The following is a 16,945-nucleotide window of genomic DNA, read 5'->3' on the forward strand; positions in this document are numbered from 1 at the left end:
GGTTCAGGGCAGGACCAACCTGAAATGACAAGGGGCATTTAGTTCTTCACTCTCGAATTTAGGTTGAGCTTAATTTGGTGGCTGGAGAGGTGGTTTGGTGGTTAAAGGCACTTGTTGCTTAATCGTGAGGACCGGAGTTCAAGTTCCAGTACCCGTTTTGTGTGCCTCACTACCACCTTTAACTACAGCTCCAAAAAGTGCAATGCCCTCCTCTGACCCCCTCGGGTATCCGAATGCACATGTATCCATACACCCACACCGACACATACACAGGTGTATATGCACAAAACTTACATTCATAAGTTAACTCAGAAATTTAAAAGAGCAGTAAGTGGGCTCGTGAGATGGGGCAGCTGGTAAAGACACTGGCCCACAAACCTGACGATCTAAGTTCAATCCCTGGAGCCGCATTATGGAAAAAGAGAAATGATTCCAGAAAGTTATTCTCTGATCGCCACACCTGTGCCCATGTCAAACCACACACACACACACACACACACACACACACACACACACACACCTTTTGAAAGCATATCAAAGGCCCTCTGGATTCTAGAATCAAGATCTGATTCATTCACTCTGTAAACAGCAACAGGCCCATTCTCAAAAATATTTCAGTCGCGTCTGACAAGGTTGCCATCTTGACTGGGGATCCCAGTGAGAAGAGAATGAAGAAGCACATACAGTGTTCAGCATGTAGTCAAAGTCCCCAATGCATTTACTTCAGTGTGCCACCTTGGGTAGGACACTTGAGCCTTCTGACCACAGTTCTTCCATGTTTACAGGTCCCAAATGTCAGAGACTGAAAAGGTTGGGTGGAACACTGTTGTTGGAAGAGCTGAGGATGAATCTCTTAAGTGTGACCTGTTGTTCTCTGCCTGTTTTCTAGTAACCAAAGTCTCCCTCAGTGGATACCCCATTGCAGGGACCGAAGGACTCAATTTCACAACACTGGTAGAATTAACTCATGGCTCCCACTGTGCCCCAGTGCCCGACTCCAGCCTTGCCTCATCTGTAATCCGAGTGACTTCAGGAATTCACCTCAATCCCTCATACTCCACTCTTGGGCTGGCGGACCACCCCAGCTTGAGAAATCTGGCTTATGATAATCATCAACCTCACTCGAGGGTAGCTGGCAGAGTGCTTGACATGTGCCAACACATTCTATGACTTTCTGTAGCGTTTGGGTTTTTTTTTTTTATTAATTTTCTCAAATTAGCATACAAAGTCATGGGGAAGCCATTTCTGTGTTTCCTTCCATATGACACTGTCCTGTTTGTAGGCACCCCCTCCACCATGTCCCTTCACTACCTCCCACAACCTTACCTTTCTGCTCTGAACCAGTCCCCTCCCTGCTTCTTGTCACCTTTATTCCTTTAACCCTGCTTCTTCTTCCTTCCCTCTCCTTTAGCATTCTATTTAAAAAATCAAAACATTTATTGTAAAAAATACTATCAAGTTTAAACTATCATATTTGGAGCCTAGTTTATTTCCTTCTTAAAAAAAAAAAAAAAAAAAAAGTATATGAGTATACTTCAGACATACCAGAAGAGGACATCGGATCTTGTTACAGATGGTTGTGAGCCACCATGTGGTTGCTGGGAATTGAACTCAGGACCTCTGGAAGAGCAGTCAGTGCTCTTAACCGCTCAGCCATCTCTCCAGCCCCCCCCCCCCCCCAGTTTAATTTCTATGCAATATCTTGGGAAAGCTAAATAAACATAATATCTTGGGAAAGCTAAATAAACATTGGTTTTACTTGGGGTTTGGGCGGTGGTTCCTTTGGGTGGGTGGTGTTGTTTTTTGTTTTGTTCCCCAGTCAGGGTCTCACAATGAAGTCCCAACTGGCCTTGAACTCAAGATCCTTCTGCCTGAGTGCTAAGATAACATGCCTGCCCACTGTGACTGGCTAACTACAATTTTCTTAACGTTGCGAGCACATTCTCTACCACAAATAACTGAATGCCCCGCCCCCACAGGCAAAGCATTCACTTACATAAGAAACCCTTGCAGTGACCCCGTGGGAGTCATTTTCCTCTCTTCCTGGGAGACTCAGAGATTTCTGCTGTACCAACAACAATGGGCGGGAACGGTTTCCTCACATTTGCATAATTAATTAACAACCCTGGAGTTTGCCCAGCTTCTAGTGGGGGAAATGGATCTCTGCATCTTTAAGGCTTCCGCGGGGCTGTCTGCTCTGGCGACGCAGGCAGGGCAGGCTCTGCCGCAGCGACTCATCCCATCGCTGAGGTCCAGTTAGCCAAGGTGGAGGATGGGAAAAGAATGGAGCTGTCCCAGCTCCTCAATGAGATCAGGGCAAACTATGAACAGCTCCTCACCAGAAATCAGATAGAGACGGTGCTGTCAACACGGATCCAGGTAATGATTTCATTCAGCCAGGCACCTTCAGGATAAGGAGACAGTCCATGTCTACCCGATTCCTGTCCCGGCCTCTCTGAGGTACAGTATCTCCTTTTCCACGCAGCATCTACTGGGGAGGCAATGTAGGTGTTTCTGCACTGGGTCTGGGGTGACAGGCAGGGAGCAAACCCTTTGGCTGTGCTGTTGAATGACCATTCAATAAATATTGATTGATGCATTGGAATTTTATAGAGATCATAAGGTGACTGTCATTACTAAAACATGGAGTCAACAAGCAGTAAAATGGTGCTCTCTGACCTCTTTAGATATTTTTTTCAGGAAGGAAGCATTCCGAACAACTCCTCAAAGATATTATGGAGTTAATTATAGAGGCAATTTAAATGACATCTGTAGAATCAAAGCTTGATAGTCAAGATTGTTTGCCTTGCACACTCTGGGAGGAGATAAAAGCAAGAAAATATTTCTAGAAGGTTTTGATCATCTTTTTCAAGCATTCGGTTTTATACTGACTGTTATAAATAGAATCATCTGAGCATGTGAACATGGTTTTTAAAACCAAGGATACAAATTCTGACAATCAAAATTCCCCAGCTGAGTAGTGAGAGACTCCACACTTAAAAGTACCCATTTTTGCTTTGGGGGTATGAGAACTGTTTACTTCCGACACAAAGCTTGCAAGATATTTAAAATAAATAAATGAAACACAGCCAACTCAGACCAAGGCTCCATTCAAGTCCCCTATACTCAGTTTTAAAGTGATATTTGCCTTTAATAGTTAAGGCCTCAAATTTAAATAAATTTAAAAGCAAACATCTGAGAAACAAAGTTTCAGAAATTTAGGACATTTTTTATTAACTAACCTCTTATACCCAGGTTCAAATTATATTCCCAGCACCTAGACATAGCAAAGACTTTACTTATGAACAGGGCCAAAAAAAAAAAAAAAAAAAAAAAAATGGTAGTTTAAAAAAAAATAAAAGGACTCTATTTCATTAGTAACTTATTGCAATATCATTACAAATTTTGCCTGTGGGTAATATTCTCGGTTTTCAAAAAGAATGGTCAGTTCCATGGATTAAACAAGGTCACCGGGCTGTTGGTTTAGATGCAGGAGAAGTTTATTCTCCTTCCACAAGGTAGAAGAAAATATTAAGAGAGGTCAACTTTTGAAAATTATAAACCAAACGAATATTTTACAAAGTAGAAATCTAAGTTGAGTTTACAAGTCCCAATGCTGAACAGACTTTGAATTTAAAAAAAAAAAAAAAAAGCAAAATGTCTTATAACATAAAAGTTCTTCAGAGAATTGTGTCTTCCCAAATAACTCACAAAGTCGGTTTATTACCACAAAGCCCTAGACCCATGAAAGTCAATAAGGAAAATAAACATACAGTTGCTTTGGCTAGCAAGTACCTGCATAGTAAGTCACCCCCCAAAACCCAACAAGCTAAAATTTAGATCACTGTATCCTGTCTTATAATTCCACGGGATGAGGAAGCTGGGGCTTGGGGACTCTGGTGCTACACAAGGTGAGATACTGGCTGATGCCCTACTGACTGGCATAATTAAAGCGACTGACTAATGTGTTTGGGACCTTGGCAAGAGCTTGCTGGAAGACTAGCTTGAGATCCTTGAGCCTGCTGCCTGCCTCCTCCATGTGATCGTGGGTCCCTGTCCACCTAGTCTCCCTATGTGACCTCTCTAACCTGGTATCCCGATTTCTAAAATGGCGACCTCAGGCTCCCAAAAGCATTACTACGTGAATGCTGACAGGCTTCTTATGGCTCAGCCTAGAATTGGTACAGTATGGCCTCTTCCATAGCCAACTGGTCACAGGACAGCCTGATTCAACCTGAAGAGGTTGAATCACACAGGACATGAACTTGAGAGAGGCACGGCTCACTAGAGACTATCTAGTTTATCTTGTTAGATAAACTAACACACAGTTTATCTGCCAGTTCCCCAATGGGAATTCAAAAGACCAGTGGTCCCTGTAACCTTACCTTGTTTCCAAGCCTTTATATTCTGTTCTGGAGTTGCTGCTGTAGATGTTGGCTTGACTTTGCCAAGTTAACACTAAGAACGAGCCGACAAAAGAAAGGGGAAAAGTTCCCTATAGCGTCTTTTTTTTTTTCCATTTTTTTTTAGAGAAAGGGGGGTCTTTGTGTGTGTGTGTACATGTATATGGGTGAACTGTGTATGTGTATGGGTGAACTATGTGAGATTCACATGTGTGTTGGTCTGTACGCTAATAGGGAACCAGGGTTGACCTCAAGAATCAGCCTCCATTGGTCTTCCACTGTTAGTTGAGGTAAGGTCTCTCAATCGAACCCAGAGCTCACTGATTGGTAGAATTGAGATTTCCTATCCCACCTTCCCAGGCTGAAATTACAGGTTTCCATATCGACTCAGCATTTGCATGTGTTCTGAAGATCTGCTGTCTGTAATCTTGCACGACAAGCACTTAGTTACTGAGCCAACTCCCCTTTTCTCTAATATCTTGCCCTAAACTTTAGTCACACTTTATTTTTATTGACTCTGGCTTCCCTTAAGCAAAATCTACCAAATAATCAAATTTCCACATTTAAAAGAACATAAAAAGTTGCCATTTTTTTCATACTTCAACTCAAAACATGGACCCTGATGAGATCGGTGTTGGTAATGCTGTTAACACGGGTTTTCTTTTTAATTCCATCGGGATGAAAACATTTAAAGCAAAATAGAAAATACCCTGCTTTCCCCCAGCGCTGGCTAGCCAGGTGTTCTACCACTGAGCTACGCATCTTCACCTAACTGTTTTTATGATAGGAGAACAGTTCAAAAATGATCATCGAGGTGTATTCTGGGGACTTGGAGGATAGTATGAGGACCTGATTTTGATCTGCTGGACTACATGTAAAAGTGAAACGTGGTGAGCATTGTGATCCCAGCACTGAGGGCTAGAGACAGGCACGTAGATCCCTGGGGCTCACCAGCCAGCCATTCTAGCCTAATCAGCCAGCACGGATCCCAGTGAGAGACCGTGTCTCAAAATTAAAAAGAAAAACAAAGCTCCTGAGAAACTATACCTGAGGCTGACATATAATATACATATAATATACATAGACTATACATACACACAAACATACACCTGCATGGACACACACCCACCTGCATGGATACACACACATACCTTCATAAATAAACACACACACACACACACACACGATCATTTTTATTACCCCAAATATCCGAACTGAAGATCCCTTCTAAAAACATCATCTTGAAAAAAGTAAAAGGGTTTCTGTAACACAGACCTTCATTTAAGAACATTGATGCCCACGACTACTTACGTTTCCAGTTTACTAGTCTAGTAATGTTTTTTTTTCAGCGTCTGCTCCTAGACCATACATCAAGAATTGCTGTGCATCTGCTTCTATGAAGCAGCCTACAAAACATGTGGGGAAATTATCACTAAATTTCAAACAATCTTTCTTATTAACACAGTCAGAAAAGTGAAAGGATCAGAGGTCACGAATTTGTCTCAACAAAATTTGTTAAAACAGATGTGGGTTTTTGTTTTTGTTTTTGTTTTTTTTTTTTTTTTCTGTATTCCATAGGTGGAAGGAACTTTTGAGATCATTTTATAGCAGAGAAGACTGGGGCTAAAAGCATAATGGACCAGCTCAGGCATTTGGCTGATGAGTAATGGAGCACCAGAACACACACTTGTGAGCCACCGTGTGGGTGCTGGGAATTGAACTCAGGACCTCTGGAAGAGCAGTCAGTGCTCCTAACTACTGAGCCATCTCTCCAGCCCAGAGTGTACACTTGTAATCTAATAGAAGTAGAAAAGGTTATTTGATTCCTATATAATTGTTCTATGATTGCTTTTGAACACCACCCTTTCAAGAGTGCCCTTTGGGTTTTTATTTGTTTGTTTGTTCGCTGTTGTTATTGTTGGCTTTCTTTTTTTCTTTTCTTTTTCTTTTTTTTCTTTTTTTTTTCTTTTTTTTTTTTTTTTTTGGTTTTTCTTGACAGGGTTTCTCTGTGTAGCCCTGGCTGTCCTGGAACTCACTCTGTAGACCAGGCTGGCCTCGAACTCAGAAATCCACCTGCCTCTGCCTCCCAAAAATCCACCTGCCTCTGCCTCCAAAGTGCTGGGATTAAAGGCGTGCGCCACCACCGCCCGGCTATTGTTGGCTTTCTTACAGCTAGAGGAAGATATAACCAAAAAAATGGACAAGGATGGAGAAGCTCTGAAGGCAGCTCAGGCTGAACTCAAGGAGGCGCGCCGGCAGTGCCACCATCTGCAAGTGGAAATCGAGTCTCTCCACGCTGTGGTAAGGAAGATCCCAAGACAACTGGCTCCTTGCACCCCAGAGCCTATGCGGTTTAGAGAGAGGAGGGGGCTTGGGAACATAGCAGAGTACCTGCCCAGTGTGTACAACAGAGAGAGAGAGAGAGAGAGAGAGAGAGAGAGAGAGAGAGAGAGAGAGAGAGAGAGAGAGGCTAGCTCGGATCCTCACTCTTTCCCACCCACTGGCTGTAATCAGCTCACTTAGGGTCCAATTTATACAGACAGAAAAATTTGGTTGTACTTGCTTGTGGGTCTGAGGCTCCCTAACTGTTGATATGAGAAAGTGGATTGTGTTTTGTTATTATCATCTATAGTCTACTAACCACTGGCTTCATGCATTCATGTCACTGAGATTTCTAATGGAAAGATAGTTGGAGGCAGAGGCAGGTGGATTTCTGAGTTCAAGGCCAGCCTGGTCTACAGAGTGAGTTCCAGGACAGCCAGGGCTACACAGAGAAACCCTGTCGAGAAAAACAAAAACAAAAACAAAAAAAAAAAAAAAAGGAAAGATAAAAGATAGTTAAGCACTTTCCTAACATGCCTTTTTGAAATTACATTTGTTTGTTTGTTTGTTTGTTTGTTCATTTAGTGTGCACATGTGGAAGTCAGAGGAGGACTTTTATGAGCCAGTTCTCTCCTTCCACCATGTGGAACCAGGGGCTTGAACTCAGCCGTTTAGGCTCAGTGACAATCCCTTTATCCAGAGAGCCAAATCATGGGCCCCTAGCGGTCTCACCTTTGACATTCATTTTGTTTTCAATATTTTTTAAAAATAAAAGAATTCAGAATAGCAGTAAGCTAATCCTGGCGTAAAGGACTTCTCTTCTCTTGCCAAAAGAATGAATACAAGATTATTTTGAAATACAGAAAGCTATGTTATGTATGTTTTTAGAAAATATCCAGTCCTGGAGACTGAAGCCAGGGCCTTGTGCGTGCTAAACAAGTGCTTTACTATGAAGCTGTATCCTTAGTCCCTACCCCTTGATGTGAGTGACTGATCATCTCACAAAGTTGCCCAGTCGAGCCTTGAACTGGTGATCTTCCCGCCTCTGTTTCCTGAATATAGTTGTCATTACAGGTAAGTGCCATTATGCTCAACCACTGAATACAATTTCCTCAAAAAAAAAAAAAAAAAAAAGAAAGATGGAAGTCAGACATGGTAGTTCACGTCTATAATCTAACATTTAAGAGGCTGAGGAAGAAGGATTGCCCTTAGTTCAAGGTCAGTTTAAAGTAAAGAATGAACTAGGCCTGGTTACACATAGCCGTAATTCCAAGTTCAGGACCAGCCTGGGCTAGCTACATCATGAGACTTTGTCTCAAACAGCAAAAGGGGGGCCAGCAGCATGACTCAGCAGGTAAAGGTGCTTGCCACAAAGCCTGACACCCTGAGTTTGACCTCCCAGACCCACGTGGTGGAATGAGAGAATCAATTCCTGAAAGCTGCAGTCTGATTTCCAGACGTGTGCTACGGCATGTGTTTATGTACACATACACATTCACAGACACAAGTTAAAAATGTAAAAAAAAAAAAAAAAAAAATCAACTAGCACAAAGAAAAAGTCCTCTTGAATAACTGAAGCACAACTATTATAGCCTTTAAATTAAAACAAAACAAAACAAACAAAAAAGATAGAGCTACAGGTATGACTCAGTGGCTATCCTGTTCTAGCTCCTGGCTTTGACGGCTTATGCCATAAAACCAAATAATTAAATGGGTAGTAAGTAAGTAGACTAGAACGGGTGAAAACATTGCAAATGAGACTTCAGAAGCTCTTGTCTCATTGCTGGTTCACTGCTGAGGATGTCTGTCAACAGGAAAGGGGCCTTGAAAACTCCCTGCAGGCCAGTGAGCAGCACTACCAGATGCAGCTGCAAGATCTGGAGTCAGTGATTGGCAGACTAGAGAAGGAGCTGCAGGAAGTGAGGCGTGGCATCGAGAGGCAGCTTCAAGAGCATGAGATGCTTCTCAACACCAAGATGAGGCTGGAGCAGGAAATAGCCACTTACCGCCGCCTGCTAGAACAGGAAGAGATCAGGTACCTAAATCCTCGGCACTAATGGCATGGGTGGCTAGGGGTCAGATGCACAGAGCCACTGGTGATGCCATCAGAGAAATCAAATCCAAAATAAAGCCCACCACCACCACCACCACCACCACAGCCTGTTCACTGGGCTCCTGTAGTGACACAGGCTGAATGCCTCCTCCAGAGAGCAAGAAGAACTAACTGCCTGCTGCTAAAACTGACACGTTAATAACCAGAGCTGGCTATTACACTCCTTGGTCACTAAAGTGGCTTTTCTCAGTCTTCCCGCTTTCTCCACTGTTTCTCTCTTTTAGGACTAGTCTTTGCCTTTAATAGATCACCCCAAAGAAGTTTGGAGACTTACACATTATCACCACAACCCTGCCCAAAGCCCCCCGACACACAAACTTAACCCCCAGTAAACACACAAATACTACTACTATAGTTTGGGCATGGGGCTCAGCCAGAACAGGGCTTGCCAGCATGCATGAAATCCCGAGTTTGCACTGAGTTTGTTCCCCAGCATCACGATGTGCATGCTTGGAATCTCAGCACTTGGGAGGTGAAGGCAGGAAGATCAAGAGTTCAAAGTCATCCTCAGCTCCATATCAGGTTGGAGGCTAGCCTGGGCTACAAGAGACCTTCTCTCAAAAAGTAAAAATAATACACAAGTGATCCTATTACACAAGCATGATAAACAATACTGACGCAAGTCACAATTGTAAGGCTTTAAACAATCCCGAAAGAAAAGGGAACTAACAGGGAACTCTTGTTTATTCACTATTATATTTTACAATATTTATAAGGTCTTAGATCTTTAAACAACAGCATCACCTCCAAGTTTCTATATTCCCATAAAAAAAAAAAAAATCTTTGTTCTTGTTTCAGAATCCTGAATCTTCTGCAACACCAGATGGGATAGGGTTAGCCTATGAGATCTTTAAAAAATCATAAATGGAATTCAAAATATACCACTTGCTAGCTGAATGACCTTGGACAAGGTCACTGTGCTTCTGTTTTCTCAACAAAATAGGAATGCTATTGTCTACATCGCAATACTGCCATGAGGACTTAATGAGTCAACATTATGAAGGGCTCAAAGCACTACCAAGTGCATTGTGCTGTGTAAAAAATACACAATTTATTATATGATAGTACATAATATGTTATTAAATAATGATGGTAGATGTTAACTTCTAAGCATTCAAGATTTTGACAAACTGGCTTTTAGTATTTTATAATTTTTCCATATTTGTACTATTGTTTGAGATATAAATACAGAAAAATGCAAATAAACTATTATACAAAACCCAGAAAATCTAATGAGCAATGTGGTTAAGTATTATACATTGTATCCCTATGGCGTTTGACCTGTTAACAGGCTTCTCCTAGTTCTTCCTGTCTAAGAAGTAACATGTTTCTGAAGTTGTTTTTATTTTCTGAGCATCTAATCCCCATCCCCTCCCCCACTCTCTACATCCCCCACCTAGAAGCTGGCTCGGAATTTGATATTTACTAGTCTCATCCAGCTCCTTTGGTAATACAGATGCATCTGTATACAATGTAGAAAATTGGTCTGTGTATTATTTTAGCCCCTATAAAACTAGCTCCTAGTTTCCCTCCACGCTTGTGCCTGGGAGATTCACTGAGATGCTGCATGGCCTGGCTCATCACTGTGAATGCTGAATAGTGTTCCCATTGTGTGACATAACAACTTACCATTCTCTTGTCTGTTTCCTTTTGTTTTTATTTTATTTTATTTTATTTTATTTTATTTTATTTTATTTTATTTTTTGCTACCACAGTGTTCTTTCTATGACTCTTTCCATTTCAGATATTATGGGTGTATCCAAGGAGAGAAGAAAGAAGAAAAGCTTACCAAGAGTAAAGTTGGCTTTCTTCTCCCCTCAGGTGAGTTTCTGACACGATAACCTCATTCGAAAATACATGTATTATTGGTGGAGACAATACAGAAATTTCCTCAACACAGCAAAAAGATAAATGTTCAGTTCTTCAATGTTGTGACTCCGCCTCCCCAACACTGACATGCACTTTATTTTCCTTCTCTTTTTCAACATTGTAACCTAATGTAACATTTTCACAGCCATTATAAATGAAATATCCTTTTCAACAAAAGTTTCCCAAAAGTATGAAAATGAAACCATGGAGTCAGTGACCAAACAGGCAGTAGTGAATGGAGACACGGTGAAGGAGAGCGCCCAGGCCCATGGCACCATTCAGTAAGTAAAACTGCTTGACTCTGGAATAGTACCAAGTATGAGAAAAGTCACTTCAAGTGAGCAGTCTTAGCGGTCTTTTCCAAATATTTCAGATACTGCCAATACACTGTGATTTTTCAGGCAGACGTGAATATACACACATAGCAACACAAAGAAGAGTGTGTAAAGAATTCACTTTTTTTTTTCTAAAACTAAAATCAGAGCATAAGAATTATGTAGAATCTCAGCACTCAGGAGGCAGAAGCAGGAGGATCTATGTGAGTTTAAGGCCTGCTTGGTCTACATAGTGAGTTCTAGAATAGGCAGAACTATATCAAGAGACCCTGCCTTTTAAAAAAAAGGAAAGAAAAGGAAGACTTTTTATTTTAAAAATGTAGAAATTAGCCGGGCAGTGGTGGCGCACGCCTTTAATCCCAGCACTTGGGAGGCAGAGGCAGGTGGATTTCTGAGTTCGAGGCCAGCCTGGTCTACAGAGTGAGTTCCAGGACAGCCAAGGGCTACACAGAGAAACCCTGTCTCAAACCCACCCACCCCCCAAAACAAAAAACAAAAAACAAACAAAAAAAATGTAGAAATTTCACATAATTCTATATTAAAAATTATATTCTATGGTTGTTAAACTTGTATCAATTAGAAATTCCACAGCCTGGGGGTGGAGAGATGGCTCAGAGGTAAGAAGCACATGCCCATTCTCAATCATTCACTACTCCAGGTTCAGGGAACCTGGTGCCTTCTTTTAACCTCTGTGGGCACCAGGCATGCAAGTAGTACACATACATACATGCAGACAAAACACGCATGAGATAAAATAATCAAGAGTTAAAAATCCTACAACCTATACATTATATACATTTCTTTTATGAATATGAACTATACATTGTGTCTATTCTTCTATAAAAAAAAGTTTACTTTCTCATTTCAGGACAGAGAAAGTGGATGAAGTCATAAAAGAATGGGAAGGTTCATTCTTTAAGGATAACCCTCGACTGAGGAAAAAGTCTGTTTCTCTCCGGTTTGATCTGCATTTAGCAGCCACTGATGAGGGCTGTTTAGAGAGCAGACAAGATCTTCCAGATATCGAAGTCAGGCTTATCATGAGAAGGTCCTGTAGTATCCCCTCCATCAAACCCCCCCCAGCAACCGACTAACCCAGAGATCGTATTCACCAAGGGCACTAGGATGGACCTACGTAAGCCATGCAGACCCCCAGTCCCAAGTGGAAGGTGTTTTATATGTATGGAGAATGTTCAGGTGCTGTGGGCTGGGACTCTCTTCAGAGAATACATAAGGAAGAGGTGATGTTGCTAGGACTCCAAAGATGAGCTTTTTTTTTTTTGAGAGGGGTTGCTTAAAAATAAAACAGAAATCCAGTGTAGATTCTGTTTTATTTCTCATCTAAATAGTCTTTATTCTGATGAGCTTTATCGGAGACTTTAAGTATTAGTCTGTAATTTTCCTCAAAGGCTGAACATCCTAAGGAGAATAGAATAGCTTGTTTGAAAACTGAAGAATTACAGTGAATTATTCTTCGTGGCTCCAGGACCAGCTGAACCTAGAATGTTCTACTTCTAAAAAGGCAGCAGTTAAGAACAAACATTTAAGGAGGAGATTTTACATTCACTTAGGACTTTTACTTTTGAGACAATCATTTGAACCCTGGGAATTACAGCGTTCCCTCCATGAGCAATTCTGAATGAAGCATAGCGCATACCCCCATGGCATTCCGATGATTAATACAATTGGGTTACTCTGTATCTTAAAGCTTTTTTTAAAATCAGTATCAGAGAGTCAGCTTGTTGAAAGATAAAGGATACACACACACACACTCCAGCTGTACAAACCTTTTAAAGCACATTGAAAAGGTGGTTGACTCCAGTTACTAGAATTACCCAGCTGCTCACCATCTGCACTTCCAGCTGTAAAATGAAATGTGAATAGTGTTTGCTGTGGGCCTTAGAGGAAAGAGTTTATGAACTTGGAGAAATAGTCCTTGCAGTCATTTCTGTGAACTAACAGCATAGTATTGCTATCTCAGCTAAGAGTGTCTGCAGAACTTGTTCTTAAATTGTTCAAACTATAATAAATAGAGATGTAAAATATATTTGTGAATAAGAGAATTGTTGCAAAGGTTTTGTTTTGGGTTATTTTAATTATTTATTTACTATATGTGTATTCTTGCACACCAGAAGAGGGCACCAGATCTCATTACAGATGGTTGTGAGCCACCATGTAGTTGCTGGGAATTGAACTCAGGACCTCTGAAAGAGCAGCCAGTGCTCTTAACCTCTGAGCCATCTCTCTAGCCCCGTTGCAAAGTTAAAAAAAAAAAAAAAAAAAACAAACAAAAAAAAAAAAAAAAACTAAATTTGTTTAATGCAGATACATTTAGGTACATTTACTTTAAGACCTTAAATAATAAATGCTTGTTTATGACATTAGAGATTTATAGTTTTTTTTTTCTAAATAACAACAAAAAGGGAGTATAAACCATTTGCCACTGTTCTTTGTTTGCAGCTGAAGTATCATCTAAGGGCTACAGTTATACTCACATTTTAGTGGGGCCTTCAGAACCCCTCTCCTCCTCCCTGTCTCCACATGTGTATATATGCATATATATGTTGACTAGTAAATACACTTTAGCCACAAGGAACATACGTTAATTAACTTTTAGTATAATCCAGGGGTTTAACGGCTACCTTTTTCATTACTCCGAGTTGCTTTCAGCCTGACTCACTCTAGTTAGTGAAAAAGAATAATGTTGTTTGTCAAGATTACAACAGTATGTTAAGCACTTATTCTTGAATAAGCATCTGACATGAAATTGCATCCTATACATAAAATGTTTCTTTCGGGCTGGGGGTATGGCAGGGTGGCAGAGCTTCACCTAGTACACAGGGGACACTGGGTTTGGACCTCAGGGAAAAAAAGGGGGGGTTTATTCATCATTAAATGCTGTGACTTTATTAAAGCTTTGACTGCAATCATATAAACCATTGTACTGGTTACTGCATTCTGCAACAAGATTAAGATAAAGGGATACATTTAGTGCAATCTACTACAGTGTTAGAACCGGGCCTTGTAAATGACAGCCTGCTAGAGAAGGCCCACTGTGGGACTGTTACGTGTGTAACATGCAGTACTTGAATTTGTAAATGAGTTTTGTTTGCTTTGAGGCATTTTAAAATCAGATTATGAATTTACCAAAATAAATGATACCACCATAATAAAAAAAAATTAAACGTGAACACTAAGGCTTCCTTGTATTTGAACTCTCTTATTTCAAAGGTGTCTGGGCACGCGGTTAAGCCAGACGAAGCTAGCTCACTTGAGAAAGAAAGAAAACTGCAGTCACAGGAGATGGGGTTTAACTTGGTGTCCAAGATAAATTAAGAATTAAGTTTTAAAATCCAGAGAGTGTTGACAGTACACACCTGCAATCCCAGCACTTGGAAGGCAGAAGAAAGATTTAAGTTCCAGGCCAGCCAGAACTACATAGTAAGATCTCACACAAACACACACACACACCCCATAACCACAATTATAAAATCCTATAATTCTGGGGAAATATGATAGGAAACAGCATTATTTTCAAAATGCTGCAGGACTCCATCACAGCAGTCAGCAAATTATTTGGAATCTTCACAGAAAGTCTACAAAACACTATCGATTTAGTGAGGAATAGAAATGAATATTCCTCCATCTTCAGGAAATATTTCAAATGTATGAGCGCATAACAAAATACAAACATAAAGAGTAATTCCAATTGCTGACAGTTGTAGGATTGTAGCCCTGGCTCTGTCAGTAATGAGCCTTTTAAGAGGAGCGATCGCTCTGTGTCTCCCAGGCCTCACGTTCATCTCTGAAGACAAGGAGAAGGCAATGCATGCTTCTAGTTGCTGCCTTCCCTGCTGCCTGAAATACTATGCACATGGAAATATCTGGCAAGGCAGTACTCAAATGTACAATTCTACTTAAATAAAAACTGTCTCTGGGAGTAAAGAATGTATTAGAAAAATTATAGCTGACAATGATTAAGTAATAGCTCAAAGTACAATAGCTATTTTAAATTTAATTATTTAAAAAAAAAAAGACTCCTTCCTGGAAAATTACCAACTTAAACTGTTCTGTCACGAGAGGCAGTCTTTGAAGTACAAGTGATGTCTAAAAAAAGAGGAACAATTTCTACACTAAAGTTAAAATTAATTATTTTAGAAATATGATTTCTATTAATTATATATGGTATGTTATTTACTTATTCTGTATAATATATATATATATATATATATATATATATATTTTTTTTTTTTTTTTTTTTTTTTTCCATGTGGTCCACACAGAGCATGTGGACAGAGAACAACTTGCAGGAACTGGTTCTGTCCTTCCACCATAGGGGTGGTGAGGAAGGAATTCAGACCATCAAGCTATAAAGCAGGCACCTTTACCAGCCGAGCCATCTTTGTTTTTTTATTTTTTGTTTTTCGAGACAGGGTTTCTCTGTGTAGCCCTGGCTGTCCTGGAACTCACTCTGTAGACCAGGCTGGCCTCGAACTCAGAAATCCGCCTGCCTCTGCCTCCCAAGTGCTGGGATTAAAGGCGTGCGCCATCACTGCCCGGCTCAGCCGAGCCATCTTAACAGCCCTCTTTATACAGTTTTGAAATCTTAAGGAATAAAGGAAGAACCAAATCTTAAGGAATAAAGAACCAAAGGAGGATACTGAGATCAACATCCATTAATTTTACAGATATCTAAGTATATCATCCAATGTTCAAGATATCAAATATCCTGACCCACAGACAGAGAACTACAGGCAACCAAGGAATGCTGAGAGCAGGAGAAAGAAAGTCTTCCCCAGGGATGAACCCCTAACTGGCTATTCAGTACCAAATGTTCACCTCTGAAATCATATACATAGGTAACATTAAATGGACTGAACGGGTTGTATTCATATAGTTATGTGATACATATATACACACGTGTGTGCATAAATATATATATTATACATTTATATATATATAATATTATATATAAAAACAAAAAATGAGATTTGAGAGGAAGCACGGAGAGGAACATGGAAGGGACTGGAAGGAAGAAAAAGAAAGAGAGGAATAATATTATATTTTAATTTCAAAAATTAATTTTAAAAAGATATCAAACGTCCCCATTACAAAGAAGCTTCCACTCCAACAGGGGGCCAAAAAGAAGAAATAAAAGAATATAACAAATTTAACATACAGATATAACATTTAACTACAGATATAACAAGTTAAAAAAAGAAAAAAGAAAAAAAAAAAACACACACACAGGCCATCAAGAGGAAGCAAGGGTTGGAAAACAGGTCTGACTTTAGGGCAGAAGATCTATTAAGGTTTCCTTGGCACCTTTAATCCCAGCACTTGGGAGGCAGAGACAGGCGGATTTCTGAGTTTGAGGCCAGCCTGGTCTACAGAGTGAGTTCCAGGACAGCCAGGGCTACACAGAGAAAACCTGTCTCGAAACAAAACAAAACAAAAACAACAACAACAACAAAAAAAAAGGTTTCCTTGGAATAAAAGGCACATGAGCACATGAGAGGGCTGCAGATGTAACTCAGATGCTCACTATGTTCAGAACCCTGGATTCAATTCCCAGCACCACACAGAAGTAAAAAGAACAAGAAAGAATATCATGCCACTGTCCACTTAGAACTCAATCAATTCCCTCTTTTTTTTAAACCACTTTTGTGTCAGCCCTTTCCCACCACAGCATGCTGACAACGTTGAGCTTCAGAGAACTGGCCAGCTGGGATGGCGCCTTGTAGCACGCATGCATGTACACACATGCCCCAAAGCACTGTACCACCTACTCCCTTTTCTACCATCCCATAATCCTAAAACTTCTAAGGCAGGGAAGTAACAAAGCTGGAGCTCCTGGGCAGACAGAGGAAGGAGACATTGGATCTCTGCTGTAACTGTGTGGC

The 16,945-nt window shown here is 40.6% G+C and overlaps 1 protein-coding gene across 2 annotated transcripts; it reads left to right on the plus strand.

Moving 5' to 3' along the window:
* Window positions 1-2,038: 2,038 nt before the first annotated feature.
* On the plus strand, window positions 2,039-13,306 carry Krt222 (keratin 222). 2 transcript variants are annotated; one of them, XM_034507931.1, is made up of 6 exons: window positions 2,039-2,379; window positions 6,576-6,704; window positions 8,540-8,760; window positions 10,583-10,659; window positions 10,853-10,988; window positions 11,911-13,306. In XM_034507931.1, the coding sequence occupies exons 1-6, from the start codon at window positions 2,284-2,286 to the stop codon at window positions 12,134-12,136; spliced, it is 885 nt and encodes a 294-aa protein (XP_034363822.1). In that variant the 5' UTR covers window positions 2,039-2,283; the 3' UTR covers window positions 12,137-13,306. The 2 variants fall into 2 exon arrangements, with proteins under 2 accessions (XP_034363822.1, XP_034363824.1); XM_034507933.2 differs by having other exon boundaries at window positions 2,263-2,460.
* Window positions 13,307-16,945: the final 3,639 nt, after the last annotated feature.

The sequence above is a fragment of the Arvicanthis niloticus genome, chromosome 6 (assembly GCF_011762505.2).
Source record: "Arvicanthis niloticus isolate mArvNil1 chromosome 6, mArvNil1.pat.X, whole genome shotgun sequence".
In the NCBI taxonomy this organism is placed as follows: Eukaryota; Metazoa; Chordata; class Mammalia; order Rodentia; family Muridae; genus Arvicanthis; species Arvicanthis niloticus.